The following is a 13,348-nucleotide window of genomic DNA, read 5'->3' as shown; positions in this document are numbered from 1 at the left end:
ACAGTTGGCATTAAAAGATACCCCATAAAGTAACAAAAAAATTGTAATTAGGAATTTGTCTCACACCAAAAGAAACTCTATATAAATTAACAATGAAACTGTTTTCAAAATATTTTCAAAAAGATAAAGAAAATCCTTTTTTGTGATATGTTCTGTTTTAGCAACATATTTTTATTCTGACTTAAATTGCCCTCTCTGTTTCAAATGAACAGTTGTTATATGTTATTCATTAAGATGAAAGAAAAATAAAATAATTTCTGTCTTTCAAAGAAGCCACAATATATAAAAATATTAAAGCAGCAACAAAAAACATTAAAGTATTTTTTCTTTATACTGACAAAATAAGGCATTTTATTTTGTATTATTTTTTTGTTATAAAAAATGAATAAAATGTTTCTGCACTGAAAAAAATCTTTAACATTGTAGGGTATTAATGCCATCAATACAGCTCCAGGTTTCGTCATTATGAGCTCCTTATTAGATGTGCACAAACATGCACTTCCTCTTAACTCTTAAATGAATATAGGACCCCTCTGGGTAAAGTAATGACCAAGCCTTGTCAGTTCTTACACAATTCCATGATACATTGTAGCTGTGTAATTAGTAGACGTATTGGGGTAGTGGCCCCATGTCAGTCAGTTTATTGGGGTGAGCTGTTATGACCACACTACAAAATAAATGATAAAAAAAAGCTGAATATACAGTGCATGCAGATGCAAAGGGCGTGCAAGCGTTCTATATACAAGTCTCCATATCCATTAAGGTGAACGGTACCTTGCAGTCATCTGCAGCCACTGAATTGTGAGCTGCATAAATGCACTGGTTGGAGTTATTCTCTCTGTGATTCTTCATGTCTTCATAAATTGACTGAGTCTTGGTCATCTCAATGTCATGTTGTCCATGCAGCTTGTCTAGAGCGTCCAGCTCTGCTTTAGATAGATGGTAGACAATGCCAGCACCAAATGAATCACCCACAACGTTCACAGATGTTCTCATCCGATCCCTAGGGAAAGAAATAAAAGAGGGTTCATTGCTTTATGGAAGGTGGGAACTATCAGGAATGGCTGAGTGCCTGTATAGGGATTTACCCACTATCAGGAATGGCTGGATTGGCTGCATGCCCTGTATGGGGGATCTACTCACTATCAGGAATGGCTGCATGACCAGTATAGGGGATCTCCTCACTATCAGTAATGGCTGAATGCCCAGTATGGGGGATCAACTCACTATAAGGAATGGCTGAATGCCCTGTTTGGGGATCTATTCACTTTCAGGAATGACTACATTCCCTGTATGGGGATCTACTCACTATCAGGAATAGCTTAATACCCTGTTTGGGGATCTACTCACTATCAGGAATGGCTACATGCCCTGTATGGGGGGGGATCTACTCACTATCAAGAATGGCTGCATGCCCTGTATGGGGGATCTACTCACTATAAGGAATGGCTGCATGACCAGTATGGGGGATCTCCTCACTATCAGTAATGGCTGAATGCCCAGTATGGGGGATCAACTCACTATCAGGAATGGCTGAATGCCCTGTTTGGGGATCTATTCACTTTCAGGAATGACTACATTCCCTGTATGGGGATCTACTCACTATCAGGAATAGCTGAATACCCTATTTGGGGATCTACTCACTATCAGGAATGGCTACATGCCCTGTATGGGGGGGATCTACTCACTATCAGGAATGGCTGCATGACCAGTATGGGGGATCTCCTATCAGTAATGGCTGAATGCCCAGTATGGGGATCTACTCACTATCAGGAATGGCTGAATGCCCTGTTTGGGGGTCTATTCACTTTCAGGAACGGCTACATTCCCTGTATGGAGATCTACTCACTATCAGGAATAGCTGAATGGCCTGTTTGTGGATCTACTCACTAGCAGCAATGGCTACATGCATTGTATGGGGGGGATCTACTCACTAGCAGGAATGGCTACATTCCCTGTATGGGGATCTACTCACATTCAAGAATGGTTGAATGCCCTGTTTGGGGATCTACTCACTATCAGGTATAGCTACATGCCTTGTATGGGGATCTCCTCCCTATCAGGGATGGCTATACATGCCCTCTATGAGTGATCTACTCACTATCAAGAATAGTGGCATGCACTGCACGGGAGATCTCCTTACTATCAGGAATGGTTGCATGCCCTGTATGGGGGGGGGGGGGATCTACGCACTGTCATGAATGACTGGATAAGGAGACTGGGCACAAATACAAAACTTGGATAAAATAAACAAAGCAAAAATTATATAGTGTGACATAGGTAGGTTACTTACAAGAGCCAATCCACTGCAACAAGAAGGCTGATGTCTTGGGTTGGTAATCCTACAGCAGTCAGGATTAGAAGCATGGTGACCAGCCCTGCGCTGGGGATGCTGGCTGCTCCTACGCTAGCCAAGGTGGCTGTCAAGCTTAGAAGTAAAGCAGAAAAAGAGGATGAAGCTTACATGCCTTACACAGCCCAGAGGCTGGCAGTGCCAGGGAGCTATACACATTATAATTTACTATCTAGCAGAAACATTGAGCAGAAAGGTGACATGTGAGGGTAAAGTTACCAGAGGCAGTTCTAGAGGGGGAAGGGGGGTATATTATGCCCCCACTGGGTGAAGAGGAGGCTAAAAAAAGTAATAATAATGACTACTCTCTGCCTTTGTCCTTTTAGGCAGACCACCTCCCACAACTGTCTAACCACATCGAGACTTTCTGACTCTGCCCTTTACAACAGCTGCAACTGCATCTCCCCTGCAGCCTGCAGGCTCGCCAGAAACACCAGTTATGAAGCAGCGGTCAAAAGACTGCTGCTCCATAACCTGTCTGCCTGCTCTGATCAGGCGGACAGACATCGCCGCAATTCAACCCGATCTGCAAGGGGCGGCGTTGCACCAGCAGCTCTTGTGAGCTGCTGGTGCAATGCTGAATAAGGAGAGCGTATTGCTCTCCGTATTCAGCGAGGTCTGGCGGACCTGATCCGCACTGTCGGATCAGGTCCGACAGACTTTGCTAAATAGAGGCCTGTGTGTTCACAATTAGCCTCATAGCCCTTATTTTAAATTGTCTGTCTGTTTTTAATTTGTGTTGGGTGTACTAATGGAACTATGATATGTAGTGGAAGTGATATACCCACACATTTACAGTCTCCACTATAAGTTCATGTATTGTTTTGTCTTTTGAGCATAAATGTTAAATAAAGTGTTGTGGTTTTTAAATAAATATATTCACTTAATTTAATGTCTAATTCAATATTTGGGTCACCAAGCCCTTAAATTCCTCCTTTCCCTTAAATATATTGACTCCATACAATAACCATAAATGCACCTCCACCAAACCTGTGCCCACCCACGGAACACCTGCAACTCCAAACCCCTGCCCATAGAACATCCATATTGGAGGCCGGGTTAGAGTGTAGCCTTTTAAACTATAGGGTACCCTGCTAGGATGTTGCCATTTATGACTATAGGCTGCCTGGCTAAGGTGTAGCCTTTAAGACTATGGAGTGTCCAGCTAGGGGGTAGCCTTTTAGGAATATAAGCTGCCTGGCTAGGGTGTAGCCATTAAGATTATGGAGTGTCCGGCTAGGGTGTAGCCTTTTAGGGCTATAGGCTGCTTGGCTAGGGTGCAGCCTTTTAGACTATTAAGTGCACGGCTATAGTGTACCCTTTTAGTACTATTGGATGCTCGGCTAGGTTGTAGTCTTTAGATTATTGGGTGTTCGGCTAGGGTATATCCTTTTACAGAGTCATAGCTATAGCCAAGTAGATGAAGAAAAAAGAAAAGCAGTAAAGAAAGCTGGGAAAAGAAGTGCAAAGCAAGTACTGCTGCCACCTGAATAAAAAGAAAGGGCGGGGCACATGGACTCTCACCATCATGAAAGAAATTTATCAGGTAAGCATAAATATTCTGTTACAAACTGCTATTTGTAACTGGCCCTTTAAATGGAAAATTGCCCTGCTTCCCTGGATTTTGGAGAAGCCTATTTGCCAGCCTCCTTCCACATGACTATGGCCCCTGGAAGATTGTGCCCCTGAAAACCTATTAACTTTTATTGGGTGTGTATGGCCCTTTAAGAACCGTCTGGGGACATATTGTGACTTTGGTGAACAATGCCCCTTTAAGACTATGTCCCCAGACCTGTAAAATAGCTTGTCCCTGGCTTTCTCCCACTTGGTTCAGTGAATGGGACTTGCTGAGCCAGGTGCCACACAGGCAGAGTGTTCCACAGAGGGGGAGCACTGTTACAGAGGCATTGGTTTTCATTGTGTGCCATTAAGTGCTATGTGACAGACCCTTCGGTCAGAACTAAAGAGATAACTTTGTTCAGCTTCAAGAAGCATTCTAAATACAAGTTTGCTGGGATCAGCTCTAATTAAGTTTAGTGAAAAACATTCCCATTGTCTAATCAGACTGCTAGTAGTGATAAGGTGGACTGCATTGTTTTATTGTGTGTAATGTTATCTGCTGAAGTAATGTTGTGGCCTGTCAAAGGGAGTGTCTCTCTATCTAATATCAAATGTGTGATGGGGGATTTTATGCCTCCCCCTGAGAGTGTCCTGTTTGCATGTAACCTCAATAAAAAGCAGGCTGTGCGCTCCAGCACATCAGACCTATTTCTGACCCTCTAACTTGCAGCTTTGACTCATGTTTGTAGGGTACAGCTATCATCACTACAGGGATTGCTATGCTCTATATACTCCCTTAGCTACTGAGCTCCTGTAAGAGCTCTTGTTCCTGGGTTCACCTACTGGAGCCTGGTCGTAGGTCCAGGGCGCAGAGCAGACGGCGAGATACCAGCCCAGCAGCGGTGGTTCGTAGAGTCTGCGTTACTTATGGTGGCTACGCAGCAGTTATAGTGTCTACGGTGCTGCTGCTCCTTTGGTGAGCGCTAGGAGCATCCTTTTCTACGGTCCAACTTCCAGCCAGCCTGGAGGCAACCGTAACATTTGGCGGCAGCGGTGGGATAGCGTCCTAGCGCAAGGAGCAGCACCCCAACAGCACTGGTATCGTAGGAGAGTATTGAGGGCAACGCTAGCCACTGCGCAGCGTCCCTACCTACAGCAGCATGGAGCTGACAAGACACTGGTCAGAACCCTGTGAGGAGCACCTCAACCTGATCCGTCGCTATGAGGGCGCTGATTTCATTCCAGAGGTAAAGAGGCGGCTAGTCCGATATGGTCGAGACCCTGCGCAGGAGGTAGTCAGTCGAATCATCCGAAAATTGGCTACTGAGAACGAAGCGGCACGAGCCTTTGAGCGCCAACTGTGGAGTTTGAGGGTCTGGACACCTGGTCTCCAGCGAGAAAGTGAGTCACAGGGAGCGGAGAGCAACGACCTCCCTCCCCAGCGGCAGCCGGAGTTACAGGGAGAGGAGAGCAGCGACCTCCCTCCCGAGCGGCAGTATATCGTGCAGAGGGAAGAGACAACCAGTCTCCTTCCACAGCCAGAGATAGCAGAGGCAGCAGGCCTCATAGACTGGTCCTGGGAGGACCCCCAGCAGGCAGGTGGAGATGGGACCACAGTCTCTCTACCGGCCCTACAGGGATGCTGGGCAGGCGGCCCAGATCCCCAGCGACAGACCCAGCTACAGGGAGGGGAGAGCATCGACCCCCCTCCCCAGCCAGAGTGTGCCTTCCAGGGAGAGGAGACAACCGGTCTCTCTCCCCAGCCGCAGCATGTTCCACAGGAAGCGGAGAGCATCGACCTCCCTTCCCAACGGCCACCGGAGTATCAGGAGGAGGATTTAAGCCAATCTCCCCCTCCCCAGCTAACTCCTAACTTGGGCCCAGTGTTAACAGTGGAGATGTTAACCCCCACTGACCCCCACGTTCCCTTTTCCACCGGGCAGGACTATGCCCCAATTCCCCCAGCAGAAGAGCTGGCATCAGGACAGAGCGCTGCTGGCCTCTGCCCTACAGACCCCCTTGTTACAGGACTGGCCTGCAAACCCCTCACCCCAGCAGAAGCGCTGGCACCAGGGCAGAGTGCCGCTGGCCTCTGCCCCCCAAGTACCACCAGCTATTTGCCCAGCTGCGCCAGGAAGGCCGAGGATGCTACACTTTCATCCTACAACCTGGAACCTACAGGCCAGTACTACTTATTGTGGGGGGGCTACTTTGCTGCTAATGTTTATTTGTGGGTGGGTTGCGAGACTAACTTAGGCACTGACCGACAGAAGGTCAGGTGCCTGGTTAGTCTCCCTCCAAAAGGGGAGATATGTTACAAACTGCTATTTGTAACTGGCCCTTTAAATGGAAAATTGCCCTGCTTCCCTGGATTTTGGAGAAGCCTATTTGCCAGCCTACTTCCACATGACTATGGCCCCTGGAAGATTGTGCCCCTGAAAACCTATTAACTTTTATTGGGTGTGTATGGCCCTTTAAGAACCGTCTGGGGACATATTGTGACTTTGGTGAACAATGCCCCTTTAAGACTATGTCCCCAGACCTGTAAAATAGCTTGTCCCTGGCTTTCTCCCACTTGGTTCAGTGAATGAGACTTGCTGAACCAGGTGCCACACAGGCAGAGTGTTCCACAGAGGGGGAGCACTGTTACAGAGGCATTGGTTTTCATTGTGTGCCATTAAGTGCTATGTGACAGACCCTTCGGTCAGAACTAAAGAGATAACTTTGTTCAGCTTCAAGAAGCATTCTAAATACAAGTTTGCTGGGATCAGCTCTAATTAAGTTTAGTGATAAACTTTCCCATTGTCTAATCAGACTGCTAGTAGTGATAAGGTGGACTGCATTGTTTTATTGTGTGTAAAATGTTATCTGCTGAAGTAATGTTGTGGCCTGTCAAAGGGAGTGTCTCTCTATCTAATATCAAATGTGTGATGGGGGATTTTATGCCTCCCCCTGAGAGTGTCCTGTTTGCATGTAACCTCAATAAAAAGCAGGCTGTGTGCTCCAGCACATGAGACCTATGTTGACCCTCTAACTTGCAGCTTTGACTCATGTTTGTAGGGTACAGCTATCATCACTACAGGGATTATGGAATGACCTCCCTCACACTTTAAAAACTTCCCCAAGCCTAAAATCCTTTAAGAGATCCCTCTATACATATCTCAAAATAGAATGCTCCTGTCATGGTTGATTAAATATTTCATACCTGCTCTATGTTAAATGTTTGCATATAATGTGTATTTTTATTATTGTTTTTGTATTTTATTGTACCCTATTGTATCAATGCAATGTTTTGTGATCCCAGGACATACTTGAAAACGAGAGAAATCTCAATGTATCCTTCCTGGTAAAATATTTTATAAATAAATAAATAAATAGCTATGCTCTATATACTCCCTTAGCTACTGAGCTCCTGTAAGAGCTCTTGTTCCTGGGTTCACCTACTGGAGCCTGGTCGTAGGTCCAGGGCGCAGAGCAGACGGCGAGATACCAGCCCAGCAGCGGTGGTTCGTAGAGTCTGCGTTACTTATGGTGGCTAGCAGTTATAGTGTCTACGGTGCTGCTGCTCCTTTGGTGAGCGCTAGGAGCATCCTTTTCTACGGTCCAACTTCCAGCCAGCCTGGAGGCAACCGTAACATTTGCAGTTTGTAACATATTCTTTTTTTCGATCACATGGTGAGGGTCAATGAGATATTGAGTGTGAGAAACAACGCCCAAGTCATGGAGTCCAAGATACCACCTTGAATAGGAGGGACAAACAGTGAAGGAAGAACATAACTATTCCGCCACTATGGCTTGAAAATTGTTTCTGCCAAAGGCAGCCTCAGAAGAAGCATACACATCAAAAGTTATTAAAAAAATATGCAAATATGCAAAGTAGCTGCCTTAGAAATCTGATCATTAGAAGCCTCATTACAAAAGGCCCAAGAAGAAGCAAAGTAACAGCTGTAGCTTTCTGACCTTTGTAAGGCTCAGAAAAATTAACAAAAAAAGAGAAGAAGAAAGCCTGAAATATTTTGTGGCTTCCACATAATATTTAAGAGCTCTTTAACATCCAAGTTGTGAAGAAGACACTCCTTGAAATTTGTAGGAGCTGGACAAAAAATTAACCACAATTTCCAAATAAATACCACTTCAGGAAGAAAAGAATTGCTAGTGTGAAGAACAGTCTTATCATGCTGAAAATCAAATTAGAAAGGAAGGTTTGCACGACAAAGCTGAAAGCTCTGAGACCCTTCTAGCTAAAGAAATAGCTAGAAGAAAGAAAAAGTATCTTCGAAAATAAAAGCTGATGCTCCAAACCATGCATTGGCTCAAAAGGAGAAGTTTAAATTACCCTCAAAACCAGATTCAGATTCCAAGGAGTTAAAACTGAACTAATTGTATCCTCATTAGAGCCCGAATAAAGGCCTGAAAGCTGAAATCGTACCCTTCAGAGAACTGGCTGATAAACCTTTATCTAAACCTTCCTGCAAGAACTCAAGAACTCCAGGCATTGTAAAAGAATTCCAAAAATAACCTTTACAAGAACAACAAACAAAATATGTTTCCAGACCTTATGATAAATACGTCTGGTAATTGGTTTTCTACTTCTGAGGTGGAGGACAGCAATCAGCCCAATTGGATACGATTGGGTTGATTGACACCCCCTGCTAGCGAATGTGCAGGGGCGGCATTGCACAAGCATTGGCCACGAATGTGCAGGGGCAGCATTGCACAAGCATTTCACTAGAAATGCTTGTGCAATTATGTTACGGTTACCCTTAGTCTCGCTGAGAGATGGACCGCTTAGTAGCCTGGATCCCTATTGCTAAAGAGGGGAGAAGCTGCTTTCCATAGTATTCTATATGAGTCTCGCAAATATAGAATAATCTCCCTTAGCTGTAGTACAGCTAGGATACCCTTCTGCCCACAAAAACGAGTCAACGCTGCGATTGAGGGTCAAACAAGAACTCAGCACTGGGATGCCCAGCCTGCTTTTTATTAAGGTTACATGCACACAGGGCACTCCCAGGGGGAGAGGGGGGGGAAGCACAAAATCCCCCATCACACATTTAGATAGAGAGCACTGTCCTTTGACAGGCCACAATAGGATTACAGTACTTAAGATAACAAGTTTACAAGTTCATCTTATCAATTAGCAGTCTGGCTCCAGAGGTGATTAGACAATGGGATTGGTTATCCCTAAACTTAGAGCTGAGGCCAGCAAAAATGTGTATTTAGGCAATAGTTTCTAAAAGCTGAAAAAAAAGAGTTAACTCTTTATGAAATGATACTTGTTACGGTTTTCTTGGAGCCCTTCTTAGGCGCTGGCTTGCTGGTTCAGGCATTGCTGCTGGGAAATAAGCTCTTCACAACAAAATAACTAATGCTTCTGTAACAGTGCTCCCTTTCTGTGGAACACTCTGGCAGACACGGTCTGACCCCTTTTCGGGGCAGACTAAGGCTGTCCAGACCGCTGGTTATGCGGGGCTGAGGTCTGTTTGTCTGGACAACCCGTCGGCGTTGCCATTCTGTTTCCCAGGTCTGTAAGTAATGGTGAAATTGAAGGGTTGCAACGATAAGCTCCAACGTAATAGCCTGCCGTTATCTCCAGAGACCCGGTTCAGCCACACCAACGGGTTATGGTCGGTGACCAGAGTGAACTCCTGACCATATAAATAGGGAGTCAATTTCTTTAATGCCCACACCAAAGCCAAACACTCCTTTTCGACCGCTGCATAGCTGACTTCGCGGGGCAGGAGCTTCCGGCTGATGTAGGCAACTGGATGCTCCCCTCCATCTTCGCCTACTTGGCTAAGGACAGCTCCCAGCCCGAACATGGAAGCGTCTGTATGGACGATAAAACGTTTGTTAAGGGCTGGGGCCGCCAAGACAGGAGCGTTAATTAGAGCATTTTTGAGAGCCAGGAAAGCCGTTTCACAGTGGGGAGACCACAGGACCTGTCGAGGTAAGTTCTTCTTGGTCAAGTCAGTCAGGGGTTTGGCAAGTGTGCTGTAGTCTGGTACGAACCGTCTATAGTACCCTGCCGTGCCCAGGAAGGCTAGGACCTGAGTCTTAGTGATGGGGGTGGGCCAATTGGCGACAGCTTCTATTTTGGCCGGCTCTGGTCGCTGCTTTCCACACCCCACCCGGTGACCCAGGTACTGTACCTCGGCCATCCCAAAGTGGCATTTTTCTGGCTTCAGAGTCAGGCCAGCAGCCCGGATCTGATCCAGAACCATTCCCACATGAGCTAAGTGGTCCTCCCAGGACTCACTGTGGATCGCTATGTCGTCCAGGTAGGCGCAAGCAAAACTCTGGAAGCCATCCAGGAGCCTATCCACCAAGCGCTGGAATGTAGCTGGGGCATTCTTCATCCCAAACGGCATTACCCTAAACTGATATAAGCCGAATGGGGTGACGAATGCCGACTTGGGGATAGCCTCCGGGGCCAGGGTAATCTGCCAGTAACCTTTGCAGAGGTCAATAGTGGTCAGGTAATTTCCCCTGGCTATACGATCGAGTAGCTCGTCTACCCTGGGCATAGGGTAAGCGTCCGTCACAGTATTTTCATTGAGCCTCCGATAGTCTACACAGAACCGGGTGGTCCCATCTTTCTTGGGCACCAAGACAACTGGGGAGGCCCATGGACTATCGGAGGGCTCAATTACCCTGAGCTGGAGCATCTCATCGATCTCCTTCTTCATTCCTGTCCTAACTGCTTCGGGGATTCGGTACGGAGCCTGGCGCAAGGGAGCTTGTCCCGGAGTATCTACCTGGTGGGTGGTTAAAGTAGTGTACCCTGGCTTCGGGGAGAAGGTGAGGTGTTTGGACTGGAGGAGTTGGTTGAGCTGCTCCCTTTCAGTGGGGCTAAGTCGGTCCCCTATCTGAACCTGCGCCACTATACCTGTGGGGAGACTCTTTTCTAATAGGTCTGGAATGGGTAAACTGTCGGGGTCTTCCTGAGGGGAACAACATACGGCCGTCACGTTCTCTGGTCGCTCAAAATATTCCTTGAGCATGTTTACATGGAATGTCTTTCTAAGATTGTTGTCATGGCAGCTAGCTATCACATAAGTGGTGTCTCCCCTTTTCTCTACGATCTGGTAGGGACCCTGCCAGGACGCCTGCAATTTGTCTGTCTTCACCGGCTTAAGTACTAACACCTTTTGTCCTATGGTGAAGATTCTCTTTCGGGCCCCCCGATCGTACCATACTTTGTCTTCTCTGGGCCAACTGGAGATTAGCCCGCACGGATTTGGCTAATTGCTCCATTCGGTCCCTGAGTTCCAGCACGTATGGCACAATGGGGACACCGTCAGCCTCCATCTCTCCCTCCCAGTGCTCCCGGATCAGGTTTAGGGGTCCCCGTACCTTTCTTCCGTAGAGCAACTCGAAGGGAGAGAACCCTGTCGTTTCCTGGGGCACCTCCCGATAAGCAAATAGGAGGTGCGGCAGGAAGCGTTCCCAGTCTCGGTATTCCTGAGTGAACGTCTTGAGCATTTGCTTGAGGGTCCCATTGAACCTCTCACACAGCCCGTTCGTCTGGGGGTGGTATGGGGAGCTCAGGAGGGACTTAATTTTGCAAACCTGCCAGAGTTGTTGGGTTAATTCAGCCGTAAATTGGGTGCCTCGGTCGGATAGGATTTCTTTTGGAAATCCTACCCGGCAGAACACCTGTACTAGTGCATTCGCTACCGTATCCGCTTGTATGTTGGATAGGGCGACAGCCTCTGGGTACCTGGTAGCGTAGTCCACTACGGTAAGAATGTAGCGCTTACCGGAGGGACTAGGGGTAGCCAGTGGTCCCACTAGGTCAATAGCAACCCGGCTGAAGGGTTCCTCTACAATGGGCATATTTACTAGCTGGGCTTTAGGGTGATCGCCTCGCCTTCCTACTCGTTGACACACATCGCAGGTGTTACAGTAAGTTCTAACGTCAGCGTGCACCCCTGGCCAAAAGAACGTGTGAGTAATGCGGTGTAGGGTACGGGTAACGGCTAGGTGGCCTGCTAAGGGGATGTCGTGGCCTATTTTGAGGATTTCTTGACGGTATTTGTGGGGCACTACCAGCTGTCGCCTACGCTGTCCCCTTTTCTCTGTCCAGCGGTATAGTTTCCCTTTTTCCCATAAGAATGTTTCGTTATCTGCCCCGCCCCCTCCGGTCTCTGCTCGTTCCCGGTACTTTTGTAAGGTCGGGTCAGTCTTAGACTCTGCCTCGAAAGCATCTGGGGTGTCCCAGGGTATGGGGCCTAACCTGTCAGGCAAGGTCGGGGTAGGTCTTACCTGTGTCTCCCGCACTGGTGAGAGCTCTCGCTCCGTCCGGGCTTGGGCCCGTGTAGTCACTGGGTCCGCCTCGTTGTTTCATACTGGAGCATAGGCAGAAGTCATGGGGCCCAAATCGTTGCCCAGTAGTACTTCGGCAGGTAAATTATCCATTAGGCCCACGTTCACAGCCCCCTTTCCCGCTCCCCAATCAAGATGCACTTTAGCTGTTGGAATTTTGTACACATCCCCCCCCGCCACTCTAACGGCCACAGTCTGTCCGGATCGCTTGTGCTCTGGCACCAAATGACTCTGTACCAGCGTGATAGTAGCCCCTGTGTCTCGCAATCCCTCGGTAGATCGCCCCTCGAGCCATACCCTCTGCCGATGGTGCTGGCGGTTATCTGAGGCAGCATATACAGGGTCTGCCTCGTGAAGCGGCCCCACATATCCCTCCATAGGGGCCTCTTGGTTAACACAGAGGGCCCGGGCCGGACGATAGGACCCAGAGGGGTAATTGTAATTCCTGGGTGTCTGGTGCGTATTAAGGGGGCAGCTAGCCATGAAATGCCCTGGTTGCTTGCATCGGTGGCAAGTCGGTCTGTGACGCTCAGAGCTGTTATTGGGTGGTCCTGAGTGTCGGACGGGCCCTGTGGGCACCGGGGCTCGGAATTCAGCACGAGGGGGTGCACGGTAAACCTCTCTGGGTTCGACCCGTGCTGGAGCTCGGTAGTTCATGGGTTCGTGAAGACGGGAGTCATAATGTTCATCGGCCAATTTGGCTGCTTCTTCTAAGGTAGAAGGCCGCCTGTCTCGCAGCCATTCCTTCCCTTGCTGTTCCATGCCATTATAAAAATGTTCTAAGAGAAACAATTGTAAAATTTCCTCCCCAGTCACCGCTTTACTTCCGCTCAGCCAGTGATTTGCCGCTCTCCGCATTCGGTGCGCCCATTCCATATGGGTATCGTTAGGCTTCTTTTCCGTGCCCCGAAACTGTCGGCGATACGTGTCCGGAGTTACAGCGTACCGTCGCAACAGTGTCTCCTTAACTAGCTCATACTGTGTCACTTCCTTAGCACCCAGAGTACGAAAGGCTTCCAGGGCTCGCCCGGATAGTTTCCCAGACAATATCGTGGGCCACTCTCTGTTGGGAATCTGGTGCAGGGCACATTGCCTTTCGAAGTCCGC

At 47.9% G+C, this 13,348-nt stretch overlaps 1 protein-coding gene across 1 annotated transcript in view; it reads right to left on the bottom strand.

Moving 5' to 3' along the window:
- Nucleotides 1-735: 735 nt before the first annotated feature.
- SLC1A2 (solute carrier family 1 member 2) overlaps nt 736-13,348 on the bottom strand; it is a 162,836-nt gene continuing 150,223 nt past the window's right edge. The window contains exons 10-11 of the mRNA XM_053689327.1: nt 2,294-2,428; nt 736-1,003 (exon numbers count right to left, since the gene is read on the bottom strand). Of these exons, the coding sequence (XP_053545302.1) occupies nt 736-1,003; nt 2,294-2,428 (403 nt within the window). The remainder of the gene's footprint in view (nt 1,004-2,293; nt 2,429-13,348) is intronic.

The sequence above is a fragment of the Bombina bombina genome, chromosome 7 (assembly GCF_027579735.1).
Source record: "Bombina bombina isolate aBomBom1 chromosome 7, aBomBom1.pri, whole genome shotgun sequence".
Taxonomy (NCBI): Eukaryota; Metazoa; Chordata; class Amphibia; order Anura; family Bombinatoridae; genus Bombina; species Bombina bombina.
This window is presented reverse-complemented; position numbering and strand designations above follow the sequence as displayed.